The 15,290-nt window shown below is 46.4% G+C and overlaps 1 protein-coding gene across 5 annotated transcripts in view; it reads right to left on the minus strand.

The window, feature by feature from the left end:
* Positions 1 to 14,567, minus strand: part of NSD1 (nuclear receptor binding SET domain protein 1) — a 148,071-nt gene extending 133,504 nt beyond the window's left edge. The window contains exons 1-3 of one of the 5 annotated variants that reach the window (XM_073889549.1): positions 14,428 to 14,565; positions 12,385 to 12,498; positions 11,555 to 11,644 (exon numbers count right to left, since the gene is read on the minus strand). In XM_073889549.1, the coding sequence (XP_073745650.1) occupies positions 11,555 to 11,644; positions 12,385 to 12,414 (120 nt within the window). In that variant the 5' untranslated portion in view covers positions 12,415 to 12,498; positions 14,428 to 14,565. Of the gene's footprint in view, positions 1 to 11,554; positions 12,499 to 13,630; positions 13,893 to 14,427 lie in introns of those variants that run through there. The other 4 variants (XM_025866966.2, XM_025866965.2, XM_025866964.2 and 1 more) reach the window with 4 other exon arrangements.
* Between the last annotated feature and the right edge of the window lie 723 nt (positions 14,568 to 15,290).

Below are 15,290 nucleotides of genomic sequence, written 5' to 3' on the forward strand. Positions count from 1 at the left end.
AGGGCTCTGCACTCAGTATGGAGTCTGCCTGAGATTCTCTCTCCTTCTCCTTCTGCCCCTCCCCCCGCCCCCCCACTCATGTGCACACTCTCTCTTGAAATAAGTAAAATCTTAAAAAAAAAATTGCTAGGGGCGCCTGGGTGGCTCAGTCGTTAAGCGTCTGCCTTCCGCTCAGGTCATGATCCCAAGGTCCTGGGATCGAGCCCCGCATCGGGCTCCCTGCTCCGCGGGAGGCCTGCTTCTCCCTCTCTCACCCCCTCTGCTTATGTTCCCTCTCTCGCTGTGTCTCTCTCTCTCAAATAAATAAAAATCTTAAAAAAAAAAAAATTGCTAAATTATATTGTACGCCTGAAACTATACAATACAGTACATTAATTACAATGGAAATGAATGAATGAATGAGAAAAAGAAAAAGAAAAAAGGGGTGCCTGGTTGGCTCAGTTGGTAGAACATGTGACTCTTGATCTGTGGTTTTAAGTTCAAGCCCCTCAGGGGACATAGAGATTACTTAAAAATAAAAATCTTAAAAAACACTGGGTGTTATACTCAAACAATGAATCATGGAACACTACATCAAATAAATAAATAAATAAATAAATAGAAAAAATATATTAAAAAAAATAGAGTAAAAAAAATTTTTTTTTAAATCTTAAAATACAGAAAGAAAAAAAATAATGACAACACCAAATGATAGCAATGATGCAGACAGTGCTGGTGAGAATGTAAATGATACAGTCACTCTAGAAATCAGCTTGGCAGCTTCTTATAAAACTAAACATGTCACTACCATATGATTCGGCAATTGTAACTCTTGAGCATTTATCCCAGAGAAATGACAACTTATGTTTACACAAAAACCTGTATACAAATGTTCATAGCACTTTTACTTCTAATAGCCAAAAGCTAGAATAAGGCCAGATGTCTAACAGGTGCATGGTTAAACTGTGGTTGAATGAACCTCCAGGGACTTACATCTGTAAGTGAAAAAACCCAATCCCAAAAAACTATATACTGGGGCGCCTGGGTGGCTCAGATGGTTAAGCGTCTGCCTTTGGTTCAGGTCATGATCCCAGAGTCCTGGGATCGAGTCCCGCCATCGGGCTCCCTGCTCCTTGGCAGCCTGCTTCTCCCTCTGCCTCTCTCTTTCTCAATCTCTCTGTCTCTCATGAATAAATAATAAAATCTTAAAAAAAAAAAACTATATACTGTATGATACCATTTACATAACATTTTTGAAATAACAAAATTTTACAAAGAACAGATTTAGTAGTTAGCAAAGGCTGGAAAAGGAGTTTCAAGAAAGAAGATGGATATGACATAAAAGGGCCACAGGACTCCTGTGGTGTTGAAACTATTCAGTATTTTGACTGTGGTGGTACATATACGAACCTATACAGGTGAGAAAAATGTAGGAAACTTAATATATATGCTGTATACACTATGCACTACACAAAATGAGTACAGGTAAAACTGAAGATATCTGGAACATATCTTTTTGGAAATACAGAATTTTCTTTTGGGGAAAAAAAAACAACATGAAAAACAAAAGCTGGGGAAACCTGAACAAGATTGGTGGATTACATCAACATCAATATCCTGGTTTTAATATTAGACATCTTCACAAAACATCAGCGTTGCAAAACCAGGCAAAATGTATATGAGATTGCTCTATATTTCTTAAATTCTAAAACTACATTTATCTCAGTAAAAATTTCAATAATAAAAGAGAGTGGAGATTTATCTACATGCTCATATGAAATATAACCTTAACATATTAACAGAAATATTGAATAATATTCAGACCACTTACATTACCAAAATATAAAAAAAAGGTACATATATAAAGAAAATTCTAACAAAATATCAAGAGTGCAAATGAAATATGAGGGGTGAAACAAAGAGACGTTTACATTCCATTTTTAAGTTTGATTTTTTTTACCATGATACCTTATTACCTCTCTTTTCCTTTTTTTTAAGTAGGCTCCGCACCCAACGAGGAGTCCAACAGGGGGCCTGAATTCAGGACCCTGAGATCAAGACCTGTACTAAGATCAAGAGTCAGACGTTTAGGGACGCCTGGGTGGTTCAGTGGTTAAGCGTCTGCCTTCAGCTCAGGTCATGGTCCCAGGGTCCTGGGATCGAGCCCCACATCGGGCTCCCTACTCCGCGGGAAGCCTACTTTTCCCTCTCCCATTCCCCCTGCTCCTGTTCCCTCTCTCGCTGTGTCTCTCTCTGTCAATTAAATAAAATCTTAAAAAAAAAAAAAGTCAGACATTTAACTGACTAAGCCACCCACGTCCCTATTTGTTACTTTTCTAACTAAAAAGAATTATAGCCCTTTCTTCAAAAGGCTACACTTGAGATTGTTAAAAAAAGTTTAAGAAACAATCATTCAAAGAAAATCAAACCCACCACCGCAAAAGAGATGGGATCTTCTTTCAATGGGTTCCCATGAAAACCAGGGGATAGAGATGGAACATTTATATACACAGCAATGACAAAAGACAACGAGCAAAATGCAACAACATAATAAAGTTATACCACTTAATAGGTAGAGTACAGAAAGATCCCGATCCTACTGCAAATTAAATTCTGATGACCAAGCAAAAATGGATAAAATTCTCCTGATTATTAAACAGAAACAGAAACTGTCAATGGTAGTTAATGTCCTTAATTTAGCAAGTTGAAGCACAAGTGTTTGGAACAATAGAAAAAAAAAGCAAAAATGCAGAGATATAGTTCTCAAAATTCATGACCAAATCTTCCAAATACGTGTTAGGTTTGTGGCATAAAATAATAGGCATCATTTACTGAGCACCTACTTCAGAACTAACACCATCAAGCTGCTTCACATAAAGTATCTTGTTGCACACTCTCAAACAACCCTGTAAGGTACTAGCCTCAATTTGGAGATTAGGAACTGGGCCTCAGAGAGACTAAAGGGACTTCTCCAACTAAACAGGAAGCACAATACACACTCAGATATCTGTTCAATTTAAAACCATTATGATTTAATATCCACAATTAAAAAACTGAAAGTAAGAATGGTGAGGAAAAATAAATGCTTCAGATATTAGGGAGCTCAAATTGAAAGGCCTTAGAAATTGAGTGCATAAGGAGATAAAGTAAAAAAAAAAAAAAAGACAAAAAAAACCTCTGAAGTTTTGAAATTTGGTACATGGAGAATGAGAGCTGACAGTCCACTCATTCACCTTCTTACCTGAAATTTACTCCTCTCCCAACTTGTACCACTGTACCATGCACTCTTTGACTCAGTCACTACAGAGAAGGTACCATGTTACATACTGTTAATAGGCAAAGATGAATCAGACCAGGAGGATAAAGGCATGAGCCAGGGCTGAGTGTGAAGCAAACCATCACTAATAGGGCAGTCTGTCTGAACCCAGAACACCTTGGGTATAGCATATGATATTTCAAAAAGTCAGGAAAGGGTCCTATCAAAAGAGGCACTAAGTATGGGCTTTATTTGTTAGGCAAATAGGGAAAAAAGTGAGGCATTCATTGAAGGTAAAGCTTTAACCAGGGACCTACTATTTCTCATTTTGGAAGTCAGAGGTAATTTTGGGTAAGAGAGACTGGAAAGAAAAACTATATGAAGATGAGTGATAAAAGCCTCGTAGCAGAATGGAAATGAAGAAATGAAAAAGACTGGAAAATTTGTATAAATTAGAAATCGCATAATTTCTATAGGCTCCTGGCAGGCTTAGTCGGAAGAGCAAACAACCCTAGATCTTGCAGTTATGAGTTCAAGTCCCACGTTGGGTGTAGAGACCACTTAAATTTAAATTTAATTTTAAAAAAGGGGCACCTGGGGCGCCTGGGTGGCTCAGTTGGTTAAGCGACTGCCTTCGGCTCAGGTCATGATCCTGGAGTCCCGGGATCGAGTCCCACATCAGGCTCCCTGCTCAGCAGAGAGTCTGCTTCTCCCTCTGACCCTCTTCCCTCTTGTACTCTCTGTCTCTCATTCTCTCTCTCAAATAAATAAAACTTAAAAAAAAAAAAGGGGGGGGGCACCTGGGTGCCTCAGTCAGTCAAGTGCCTGACTTCGGCTCAGGTCATGATCTCAGAGTTCTGGGATCAAGCCCCGGGTCAGGCTCCCTGTTCAGCAGGGAGTCTGCTTGTCCCTCTCCCTCTGCCCCTCCCCACACACATGCACATGATCTCTCTCTCAAATAAATAAACCTTTAAAAACACTTAAAAAAAAGGACTTTAAAGATGGCGTACAAGGCCTATCTTTATACTTTGCCTCCTGACAAGCCCACTCCTCCCCAGATTTCTATCAAATAATTTCTTGGCACTCATATATGCTATTCCTTCTTACTTACTGGCATATGTCTGCTCAATTATACATAACCCCTCTGTGAAGTTCTTCCTGATTACTCCAGACATGCCACAGTACTGTATATCCTCCCGTCTGCTACAACTGTTCTTTTTATAAGTCACAGATGACACTTCAACACTATATTAGATTTGCAGCATTTGACTACCACTCCTTTTTTTTATTATTATTTATTTATTTGAGAGAAAGAATGAGAGAGAGATTGAGCATGAGAGGGGGGACAGTCAGAGGGAGAAGCAGGCTCCCCAATGAGCAGGGAGCCCAATGAGGGACTCGATCCCGGGACTCCAGGATCATGACCTGAGCCAAAGGCAGCCGCTTAACTGACCAATCCACCCAGGCGCCTGACTACCACTCTTTTAAACAGTCCTTCGACTGCTTGCTCTCTTTTCTTCCTCTTTCATTTTCCACAGTCTCATCCACTTTCATGGATTCACTTTATTGCTACTCTGCTATTAGACCACTTAGTATTCTCTACTGTCATGGTCTACATTTGTCTTCCTTAAACAGTAAAGTTCCCTAAAAACAAACACTATGTCTTAACTTTTTTTTTTTTTTTAATACTAGCAGTGCCTGGCACAGAGGAAGGACTCATATGTGGTTTGATCACATAAATGAGTAAGTTACTCCAAGGTTTCCACCCTTGAAATGAACAGGAGGATGATGCCATCATTAACACAGAAGAAAATGCACGTTTGGCAATACAAGAGATAAGTTCAAAAGTGAATGACTTGGTAGGAGAAGGTGTGTTAGTGACTAGAATTTCTTGGTTTGAAGCTCAGAAGTCAGGTCAAGTGCATTTTCACACAGCAGAGTACAGTAAAGTGAATCCATGAAAGTGGATGAGACTGCAGAAAATGAAAGAGCAAGAAAAGAGAGCAAGAAGTCAAAGGACTGTTTAAAAGGAGTGGTAGTCAGAGGCGCCTGGGTGGCTCAGTAGGTTAAGGGGCTGCCTTCGGCTCAGGTCATGATCCTGGAGTCCCGGGATCGAGTCCCGCATCGGGCTCCCTGCTCAGTGGGGAGCCTGCTTCTCCCTCTGACCCTCCCCTCTCTCATGCTCAATCTCTCTCTCTAATAAATAATAATAAAAAAATTTTTAAAAAAAAGGAGTGGTAGTCAAATGTTGCAAATCTAATATAGTATTGAAATATCATCTGTGACTTATAAAAGAACAGTTGCAGCAGATGGGAGGATATAAAAAAGCCAATCCACAGAGCATTAAGGAGAGGTAAACGAAGTAAATAACTCTTCAAAGAAATTCTCCATAAAGGGGAAATATCCCTGGAGGGATTATAGGATACACAAAGATTCCTTTAGAATAGGAAGACGTCATCCCATTTTTAGGCAGAAAAAGTGATATATTAGAAAGGTAGAGAATAAAGACTCCAGAGGAAAAGAGGAAAGAATAATGAATAACATAAGGTCCTCCACCAAGGAGGGAGTCAAAGAGTAGAACCTGAGAGGCATGGAGATAGGATCTATTTTCTTCTGAGACAGGAAAGGAGAGAGTAGAGAACTGCTGCAATGAGAGCAGAGAAGAGAATCCCTGAGGAATCATTATCTCGGGAACCAACAAAAGCCTTACGTATCATCTGCACTCACCCTCTTTTCCTCAAATCCAGACTCCCCAGTTTTGCCTCCAAACCAGGCAGCCCAGAAGGACTGCCCAATTCCCTCCTCTGAAATAATCTTTTGGACTATCCCCCCCTTTCTTTCTACTACTGACTCAGCCCAAGTCCAAGTTTTAATTACTATTGCAACAGATTCCTACATCCTGTTGCTTCTATTCTTCCCCAGTCTAAGTTTTCCAAACACAAATTTTATATCATTTCTCAGCTAAAATCTCTTGCTGGCTCCCAATCTTATCCTTTCAACACCAAATGCCACAGTCCAGATTTCTAGGCCCTATTACCTGACTACACCCATGCTACTCAACCAATCCCCAACAAATACCCCCTGAAAATACTATATTCATTTTTTTAAAGATTTATTTATTTGAGAGAGAGAGAGAGCGAGCATGAGAGGGGGGAGGGTCAGAGGGAGAAGCAGACTCCCTGCTGAGCAGGAATCCAGATGTAGGACTTGATCCTGGGACTCCAGGGTCATGATCCAAGCCGAAGGCAGTCGCTTAACCAACTGAGCCACCCAGGCGCCCCAATACTACGTTCACTTAATTCTCCACATCCAAAGTACCTTTCTAAACCTAGCCAAACCCAACCAAGACCAATTCAAGTTCCAATTCTTCCTTGAAGCTTGAGTACTCTAGGTTTCACTCATCTTTCCACTTAACTCTCTAACCACTTAATCATCCACAGCACAGAACTCAGTATAGGGGGTGATTTTTTGATACTTCATGAGAGAGAGAGACACAGCAAGAGAGGGAACATAAGCAGGGGGAGTGGGAAAGGGAGAGAGAGAAGCAGGCTTCCTGCGGAGCAGAGAGCCCGATGCGGGGCTCGATCCCAGGACCCTGGGATCATGACCTGAGCCAAAGGCAGATGCTTAACAACTGAGCCACCCAGGCGCCCCTTTGAGTACTTTATGAATCCCCAAGATTGTATGGGATTGTTACAACACCAAAATACCTATTTTCATATATTTTTAAAGATTTTATTTATTCATCTGAGAAAGAGACAGAGGTAGTGAGAGAGAGCATGAGTGGGGAGGAGAGGAAGAAGCAGGCTCTCCCCTGAGCAGGGAGCCCACAGCAGGGCTCGATCCCAGGACCTGAGCTAAAGGCAGACCCTTAACCGACTGAGGTATGCAGGCACCCCCAAAATATCTATTTTTAAATGGCAAAAAAGTCTCCATTCAGAGGCGCCTGGGTGGCCCACTCAGTTAAGCATCCCACTCTTGGTATCAGCTCAGGTCATGATCTCAGGGTCATGAGATCCAGCCCTGAGTCAGGCTCCTCAAAGCATAGTGGGGAGTCTACTCGAGATTCTCTCTCTCTCCCTCTGTCCCTCCCCCCACCTGCCACCCCAGCAGGTGTGTGATCTCTCTATAATAAATAAATCTTTTTTTAAAAAGTCTCCAGGGGAGCCTGGGTGGCTAAGTCTGTTAAGTGTCTGCCTTCGGCTCAGGTCATGATCCCCGGGGTCCTGGAATCGAGCCCTGACTCGGGCTCCCCGCTCAGCAGGGAGCCTGCTTCTCTCTGTCCCTTTGCCCCCTGCTTGTGCTCTCGCTCTCTCTCAAATAAATAAAATCTTTTAAAAAGTAAAAAATAAAAAAAGTCTCCATTGAAACATCCTCCTATGGACAATACAGTGTCTATCTCCACCTAATGAAAAAAGTTAATATTATACTGCCAATTACAATTAAAACCGCAAACAAATCTGGTGAAAAGATGCTGTTTCTTTTTTTTTAAGATTTTATTTATATATTAGACAGAGAGAGAGATAGCAACACAAGCAGGGGGAGCAGCAGGCAGGGGGAGAGGGAGAAGCAGGCTCCCCACTGATCAGGGAGCCCAATGCGGGGCTCGATCCCAGGACCCCGGGACCACAACCTGAGCCGAAGGCAGATGCTTAACCACTGAGTCACCCAGGCGCCCCAAGATGCTGTCTCTTAAAGTCAATGTAAATAAAGAAAAACCACTCTGATTACAGGCAAGGAAAGGATGATCTAGGTCAACCAGTAAACAAATGACAACTGACAATAATACGACAGGAGCTTCAAAGGATAACATGATAAACATCAAAGGATTAAGAAATGTAAGTGAACGACACAATGGAGGGAAGATAAAACAAGATTGGTAAAATAGCAGTTATTTTTTCAACTGGATACGTATATGGGAATTTCTACTGTTCTCTCTTCTTTGGTACATGCTTGAAATTTTCCAGAGCCTACATTTCTGAAAGAGAACCTTACTAAAACTGATTAAGTCCTTAACTATTTTACAAAAATTTATCCTCTTTACGATCACGATGAGAGTGAACCAAAATAAAGTATGTCATCTCCCTATTGTAGAATTTCACTGGACAAGGGCGCCTGGGTGGCTCAGTTGGTTAAGCGACTGCCTTCGGCTCAGGTCATGATCCTGGAGTCCCGGGATTGAGTCCCGCATCGGGCTCCCTGCTCAGCAGGGGGTCTGCTTCTCCCTCTGACCCTCTTCCCTCTCGTGCTCGCTATCTCTCATTCTCTCTCTCAAATAAATAAATAAAATCTTAGAAAAAAAAAAAGAATTTCACTGGACAAAATTTCTTTTCATCTATTTGATTCTTGCCTTATTATAATAAACAGCTGCCATCATAACCAAAGTTTTGATAGAGGTTTAAAAAATTTATTTTCATAAATTTTTTTTTTAAGATTTTATTTATTTGATAGAGAGAGACACAGGGAGAGAGGGAACACAAGCAGGCAGAGCAGGAGAGGGAGAAGCAGGCTTCCCGCCGAGCATGGAGCCCGATGTGGGGCTCGACTGGGACCATGACCTGAGCCGAAGGCAGACGGTTAGCGAATGAGCCACCCAGGCGTCCCCTATTTCATAATTCTTAATTTACTTTTCAGTATAAAATCTTGGGGTGCCTGGGGTCCTGGCACAGAGACCAGCGTCAGGGTTCCTGGTCAGCGGGCAGTCGGCTTCTCCCTCTGTCCCTCCCCTCCTCCTTGTGCTCTCTCTCTCAAATAAATAAATAAAATCTTAAAAAAAAAAAAGCACATAAGGATAAACTGATGAGGCTGCTTATTTATGACAGGAGGCAAACAGTCTGCTTATAGCTAGATATACAAAACAACAGACAATATGATCTTGAATCATGTGTCTTTCTCTAATTCTAGACAGGGAGTATATAATCCTAATAACTACTCTTACTGTCACATAATAAAAGAATCTTATTCTACCATAATATCACAGAACAAAAAAACAAAGAGCATTGGGCGCCTGGGTGGCTCAGTTGGTTAAGCGACTGCCTTCGGCTCAGGTCATGATCCTGGAGTCTCTGGATCGAGTCCCGCATCGGGCTCCCTGCTCAGCGGGGGGTCTGCTTCTCCCTCTGACCCTCCCCCCATCTCATGTGCTTTCTCTCTCATTCTCTCTGTCTCTCAAATAAATAAATAAAATCTTTAAAAAAAAAAAAAAAAAAAAAAACAAAGAGCATTTGCTAATGATTTTCTAAAATTTCCAGCCCTGAGGAGCCTGGGTGGCTCGTCAGTTGAGCAACCAACTCTTGGTTTCGGCTCAGGTCATGATCTCAGGTCCTGAGATCAAGCTGCACGTTGGGCTCCATGCTCGGTGCTGAGTCTGCTTGAGATTTCTCTCCCTCTCCCTCTGCCTCTGCCCCTCTGCTCGTGCACTCACTCGTGCTCACTCGTGCTCGCTCATGCTCTCTCTCTCTCAAAAAAATAAAATAAATCTCAAAAAAGTAAAATATCCCGCCCTGAGCATAGAATCTAATGCACAGTAAGTGCTCTATACCTGATGTATCAACTGTGAATGATCTGTATGTATTAATAGCGTGTGATCATATAGAATTACTTTTAATTACACCTTTCCCAAGCTATGTCGTTCAGCTGAATTTGCATTCTCAGAATTTGACTTTTTCAAATCTTCAGTTAAAAAATATCAAAGGCAAAAATCAAAGCTATAGATTGCATCCACAATCTAAAACCAAAGGCCTAAAATAAACAGGTTACTTGCCTCTTCAAGCCCATAGTCTTTAAGCAAATTTAGACTTTCTGCCAGAAAAAAAAAATTCTATTTATACAAGTTTTCTAAATCCCAGTTTAGATACCTAACATACTGTCCATAGGCACCAATATTTTCAATTCTTTATAACAGAGCCAATACTCCACTGACATCTCTTTGGATGATAAACAGATTTGTATTTCTATATATATGCTTCTAGAGGATTCTCTATCTCCACTGTTAGACCTAGGGTTTTATGTAAATACAAAGGCAAAAAACTATACAAGTAAAATAATTTCAATGTGAACCCAAGAAAAAGGGTTTGTCTAAGCTGCCAATAGGCTGCCAACACAGCCTAGCCACCCTAAAAAATATTTAGGACACTACAGACTCAAGATAACCACCAAAACAAATTTTTCAAAATCTGCAACTGCCAGTTAAGAAACCAAGGAGTACTAAAGAATATTTCATATATATCAACAAACAAAAGTGACACACCCACATTCTCTGTGACTTTAAAGAACATCAAGGCTATCTGATAGCCTTGAATGTTTAATGCACTCAAAACGATCACCACATAAAATTTTTTCTGATTAAATCCTTAAAGATTCAGAGTCATCATGGGGTGGGGAGATATTCTGTGGTGACACTAAGATGACCTAACGATACATCTGAACAGAAACAAAATTAGAATCAAGTATTTAAAGCTGAGGGGTATTTTTTAACAACCAAGAAGTTTGATTTTAAAGGTGATGAAACTGAGACTAAAAGAAGTCAACTGATCATTATGCTAACTGATCAAGAAATTCTGCAAAAGATCAAATAAAAAGGAACTTTATCATTTACATCTCTTTAACAACAGTACACACCACTACTGAACAACTCAAATTAGATTTTCTTCTATTTCTATACACGTACACATACCACACACATATACATACATAAATTTTAAAACTAAAAACTAGAAAAGGCTCAAGAGCCTACTCTGATGGTGGCATTTATCTAAAACATAGGATGCTATACCTTCAGAACAGGTAGTTCAGAAAAACTGGCCTAATTTAAATTTTGACTGATGTCCAAGAAGGTCTTCTCATCTTAGCTACTTTCAATTTGTACCCAAAATGCACTCCAAACTGAAGCAAGAGTCAACCCATCAACTAAAAAACTAAGCCATGTCTTGTGTAAAAAAAGGACTCCAGGAAATTGGTTCACCTGTACTCATGATACCAACAAGCCAAAGCATTTAAAAAAGAAAAAAAAAGACAGACACCTAAACAAATGTATACCTCCATTTGAAAAATAAAATCTGAACTCAATCAAATGCCCTTAAAGTTCTCTTAGCCAGTCCTCAATGCAAAGTTAATTGGAAAAAATCTGAAAAGAACCAAACTCATACAACAGAGATAAATTTAAAAATCAAAGTAAAATTTCCCCAAAAAGCCTATCATTAGCAATAGGCTCTCAGCCATCAACTGATAAGCAACCAAAAACCAGTAAGTTGTTTCCCTTTAATTTGCCTGTATATGTACATTTATGTATATATTTAAGTTGTACCAAAAACTGCTTACAAATGGCAATTCCTGTGAAGTAGATGATGATGAAGTTCCAGGTAATTCTAGCATGTTTCCTAATGTACTGGTACTGGAGTCTGGATCATCCTGAAAAGATAAATTTATTGAGTTTAATTGCTCTTCTATGGTAACGTTTGTATCTCCTAGTGAAAAGGGGGCTGGGAGAAGGGCTGCTTTTTCATTGCTGCCGTCCACTTCATTTCTTTGCTTATTTTTCTGTGTTTCAGTTTGAGGAGCTAATGGCAAGAATGGCGATTTGACTGCACCGTGTCTACTCTCTGGTGTGCTGTCTTGTTCATTTCCCATGGCCACGTCTACACCATTCTCTGATTTAGGCTCATAATTGCAGGTGGCATTGGTCTGAGTTTCCTCAAAGATCTCCTCTATACTCTCATCCTCTGTGACTGGCTGTTCTGGGTCCATTTCAGAATCTACATCTGCATCGTCCACACAAGTAAAATTCTCAAAGTGCAGAAAGCCATTCTTGATAGTCTTTGTTACTTTTACCTGGAGTTCAGGGGAGTTATTACAAGAGGGTTCCTGTTTCATAGCAAGTGCTGTTGGACCACCAGGACTCAAAGAAGTGCAAACAACTGGCGACTGAGCTCTTGAATCACTTTTTTCAGGGTCTTGAAAGGATTCTGATCCATCAGCAGACCCATTTAAATACTCTACATTGATCATGGAGGCCAAATCCTGTAGTCTCCGCAGTGGAATGTAACAAGATGGAGAATCTTGTCCATAAGCATTTTGGGATGTTCCACTGGCAGTCGATAACTGCATAGTACACCCATTAAGTGGCTCAGAAAAATTGGATTGACCATTACCGAAAGGGCTGTCCTTGTCTTCAGGGGCATCTAAATTCACTGGATTGGAAAAGGGCAGCAGACAATTTCTTCTAGATAGTTCACAGGTCTGATCCATCCTGGGCCAGCATCAACCTGGAATCCAAAAACAGCAATTAATCGGAGTTTATAGGCCATTTGACTCTTATCTTCAAAATGGCAGCCAATTCTCAAGGCCTAGTGGCCTCGATGCCTTTTTGCTGCACTTCCATGGGCGGAAAAAGTTCCCCAGCTGACGATGGAAAAATGGCCTCGGTGAGCCTCCGCAAACTCCATCTTCCCGGAGCTGGGCAGATCTTGCCACATGCAAACAGCCCGTCCCTTTTTCCTGCACTGCAGACTGGTGGACAGTTGGGCTGAACTAAAATTAAAATCCCTTTGGCAGTAGAAATTCCTAAATCTCAAACAGGAATCGCCCTCCCCATCCCCCGCCGGGGGGAGGGGGGGTGTCCAGCGGCCGGATCTCCAAAAGGGAGGGGGCTGTAGGGCTCCAGGGGGGCTCCCGGACGCTGCACAAAAAGGTTACCCCCCCCTTCCTGGCTCGCTCGGGCGCAGCGGTCACAATAGCGCTGCACCCTGCGCCCAGCCGGCGCTGAAGCCCTTGCAGCGGCCGTGCCCAGGCCGCAGGCGAGTCGGCCGAAGCGGGTGCACCCCGAACCTCGCCTTCCAGACTGCAGGACTGCTCAGTCCACGGCTGCAGGGCCCAGAGGCCGGGACGGGCAGGGGGAGAGAAACGGAGGCAGCCGGTGAAGCCGAGTCAGGGCAGCAGCAGCTGCTACAGCTTGACAAACATGGCTGCTGCCGACGCCGCCGCCGCCTGCCCGGGCCGCGCTCCTTCCCGCAGCCGCGGCAGCACCTCCTGGCCGAGCCGATCGCACTCATCAATATTAAGCAGCAAGCAAAGTTTGCCGCAGGAGGGCAGCCGGCCCCGCGCCCACCAGCCGGCTACCCGAGGGGAGGCGGAGGCCGAGGTGCGCGCGGGAGGCCGGCAGGGCAAGGGCCGCGCCGGGAGGAAGTTCGCGGCGGCCGGGCCGGCTAGGCCTGAGCCCGGCTGGTAGTGATGGAGGGGGAGGGGGCCCGCGGCTACAACGCCGCGGGCCACCAACACCGCGCCGCGCCCGGCCCTCCCCCGCGCCCCTCACCTCACGGCCACCACCATCTTCCCCGCCCGGCCACCTCCTCCCTCCTCCTCGCGCCTGCCCGCCACCCACCCCAGCGCACTAGTTACCGTGCCCCGCGCCCCCTCCCGGGCCGGCTGGGGGGAGGGGGTGACCCTCATTACACTGGGGCGCGAGCGGAGCCTTGGGGAGAGAGCGGAGCCGCTCGCCGCACCCCCCTCCCCCCGCGTCTCTCTTCAGGGGAGAAGGCAGCGAGCGCGACCTGCCCCGGCCTATTCCGCCGCCGCCTCCTCCTCCTCACACCCCCACCGCGCGCGCCCCCGCGGCGGCGCGTGCGACCCAGCGCCTCGCGCCGGCCCGCGTGCGGCTGGGGCACCGAGTGCGCGCGCACCCCTTCCCCCACCGCGCGCGCGCTCCCTCGCCTCACTCTTCGGGGTTCAGGGCGGGTGAAGTCGGGCTCGCGAGCGCGCCGCCCAATCAGCGGAGCCGCCGCTGCCGCCCCCTCCCCTCCCCTTGCGCGCCCGCTCGCGGCCCGGGCCTACGGGCCGGCCCGGCTGCCCGGGCGGGGCCTGAGGCAGGCTCCCCAGGGGCCTCGCGCGCCTCCCCGGAGTGTCTGGGCCTGCGGGCGTCGTGGGTGGCACTCAGATCCCCTCACTTACCTCGGGGCGCTGCGCCGGCCCCGAGCTGCACACGGCTCCTGCACCCTACCCAACTCGAGCCCCAACCCCGGCGGCACCTGGCCGGGCTGAGGCCTGTCCGACCGCCCCGCCAGCCCCGCTCGGGCCCGCGTCAGTCCCGACCTCCATCTTAGGTTACAGCCCGGCTCCCCATCCACTGGGCACCTGCCCTCAGCCCGCTCGGCTCGGCCCGAGGCCAAGGCAACCCCCCCTCCTACCGCGGGGCTCACCTGGGGGCTTGGGCTGGGGTCTTCGAGGCCTCAGGCCCCGAGCAGGCGCGGCCGCAGGTGAACCCCCTGCCCGGCCGCACCCCAAACCCACACCACCATCACCACAGACCAAGCTGAGCAGGAAACAAAATGGAGGCAGCAGCTCGGGTCTGCCTCCCCGAGCCAAGCTTGTGCAGCCTCAGGGCTCCCTCCTGCCGCAGGCCCGACGCCCGCGAGGCAGGGGGCTGGCTCGTCCCGGGCAACACAGGCAGCCGCCCTAGAGCAGCGCAGACAGGCCGGGGACTCGGCCCTTCGGTCCCCACAGCCCCTCACCCACCACCCTTTCCCTTCCCCCTCCCCCTCATTTCTCTCCCTCCCCCTGCCCGGCCTTGCGGGGTGAGCAGCGACCGGGAGCCGGGTCGGGTCGGGTTACCCGCCCGGGCACTGCTTGCCCGGCCGTGGGTTCGGCCGGGGAATGAGGCCAGGCGACCCCCGCGCTGAGCCCACCCCCCGCACCGGAGCCGGGCAGCAGCCTGACAGCGCGCCCGCACCTCGGCCTGCCGCCGTGCGGCCCCCGCCCTGTGAGGCCGTGTCCCCTGCCCGGGCACCGCCGGGACGAAGCTCCCTCACCACCCCCGGGCCCAGGGGTCTTCGCTGCCTCGGGCGGGGCAAGGGGCGCGCTGGGGGGAGGGGTCCACTAATCCCTGCACCGCCTCCCGCGCCTAGTCTGGGTCTGGGCCTGGCACGGGGACTCGGGCCGCGGGCGCGGGCGGGCGTCAGTAGGTGTGTGCGCGCGGGGCAGGGGACGCGGGCTGGGGGCCCGGAGGGGCCGCGCCTCGCACCGCGGACGCTGCAGTTCTCCGCACCCAGGCAGATGGCCCTCT

This window comes from Callorhinus ursinus, unplaced genomic scaffold, assembly GCF_003265705.2.
Source record: "Callorhinus ursinus isolate GAN/ISIS: 27379988/994484 unplaced genomic scaffold, GSC_fseal_2.0 scaffold3, whole genome shotgun sequence".
Classification (NCBI taxonomy): Eukaryota; Metazoa; Chordata; class Mammalia; order Carnivora; family Otariidae; genus Callorhinus; species Callorhinus ursinus.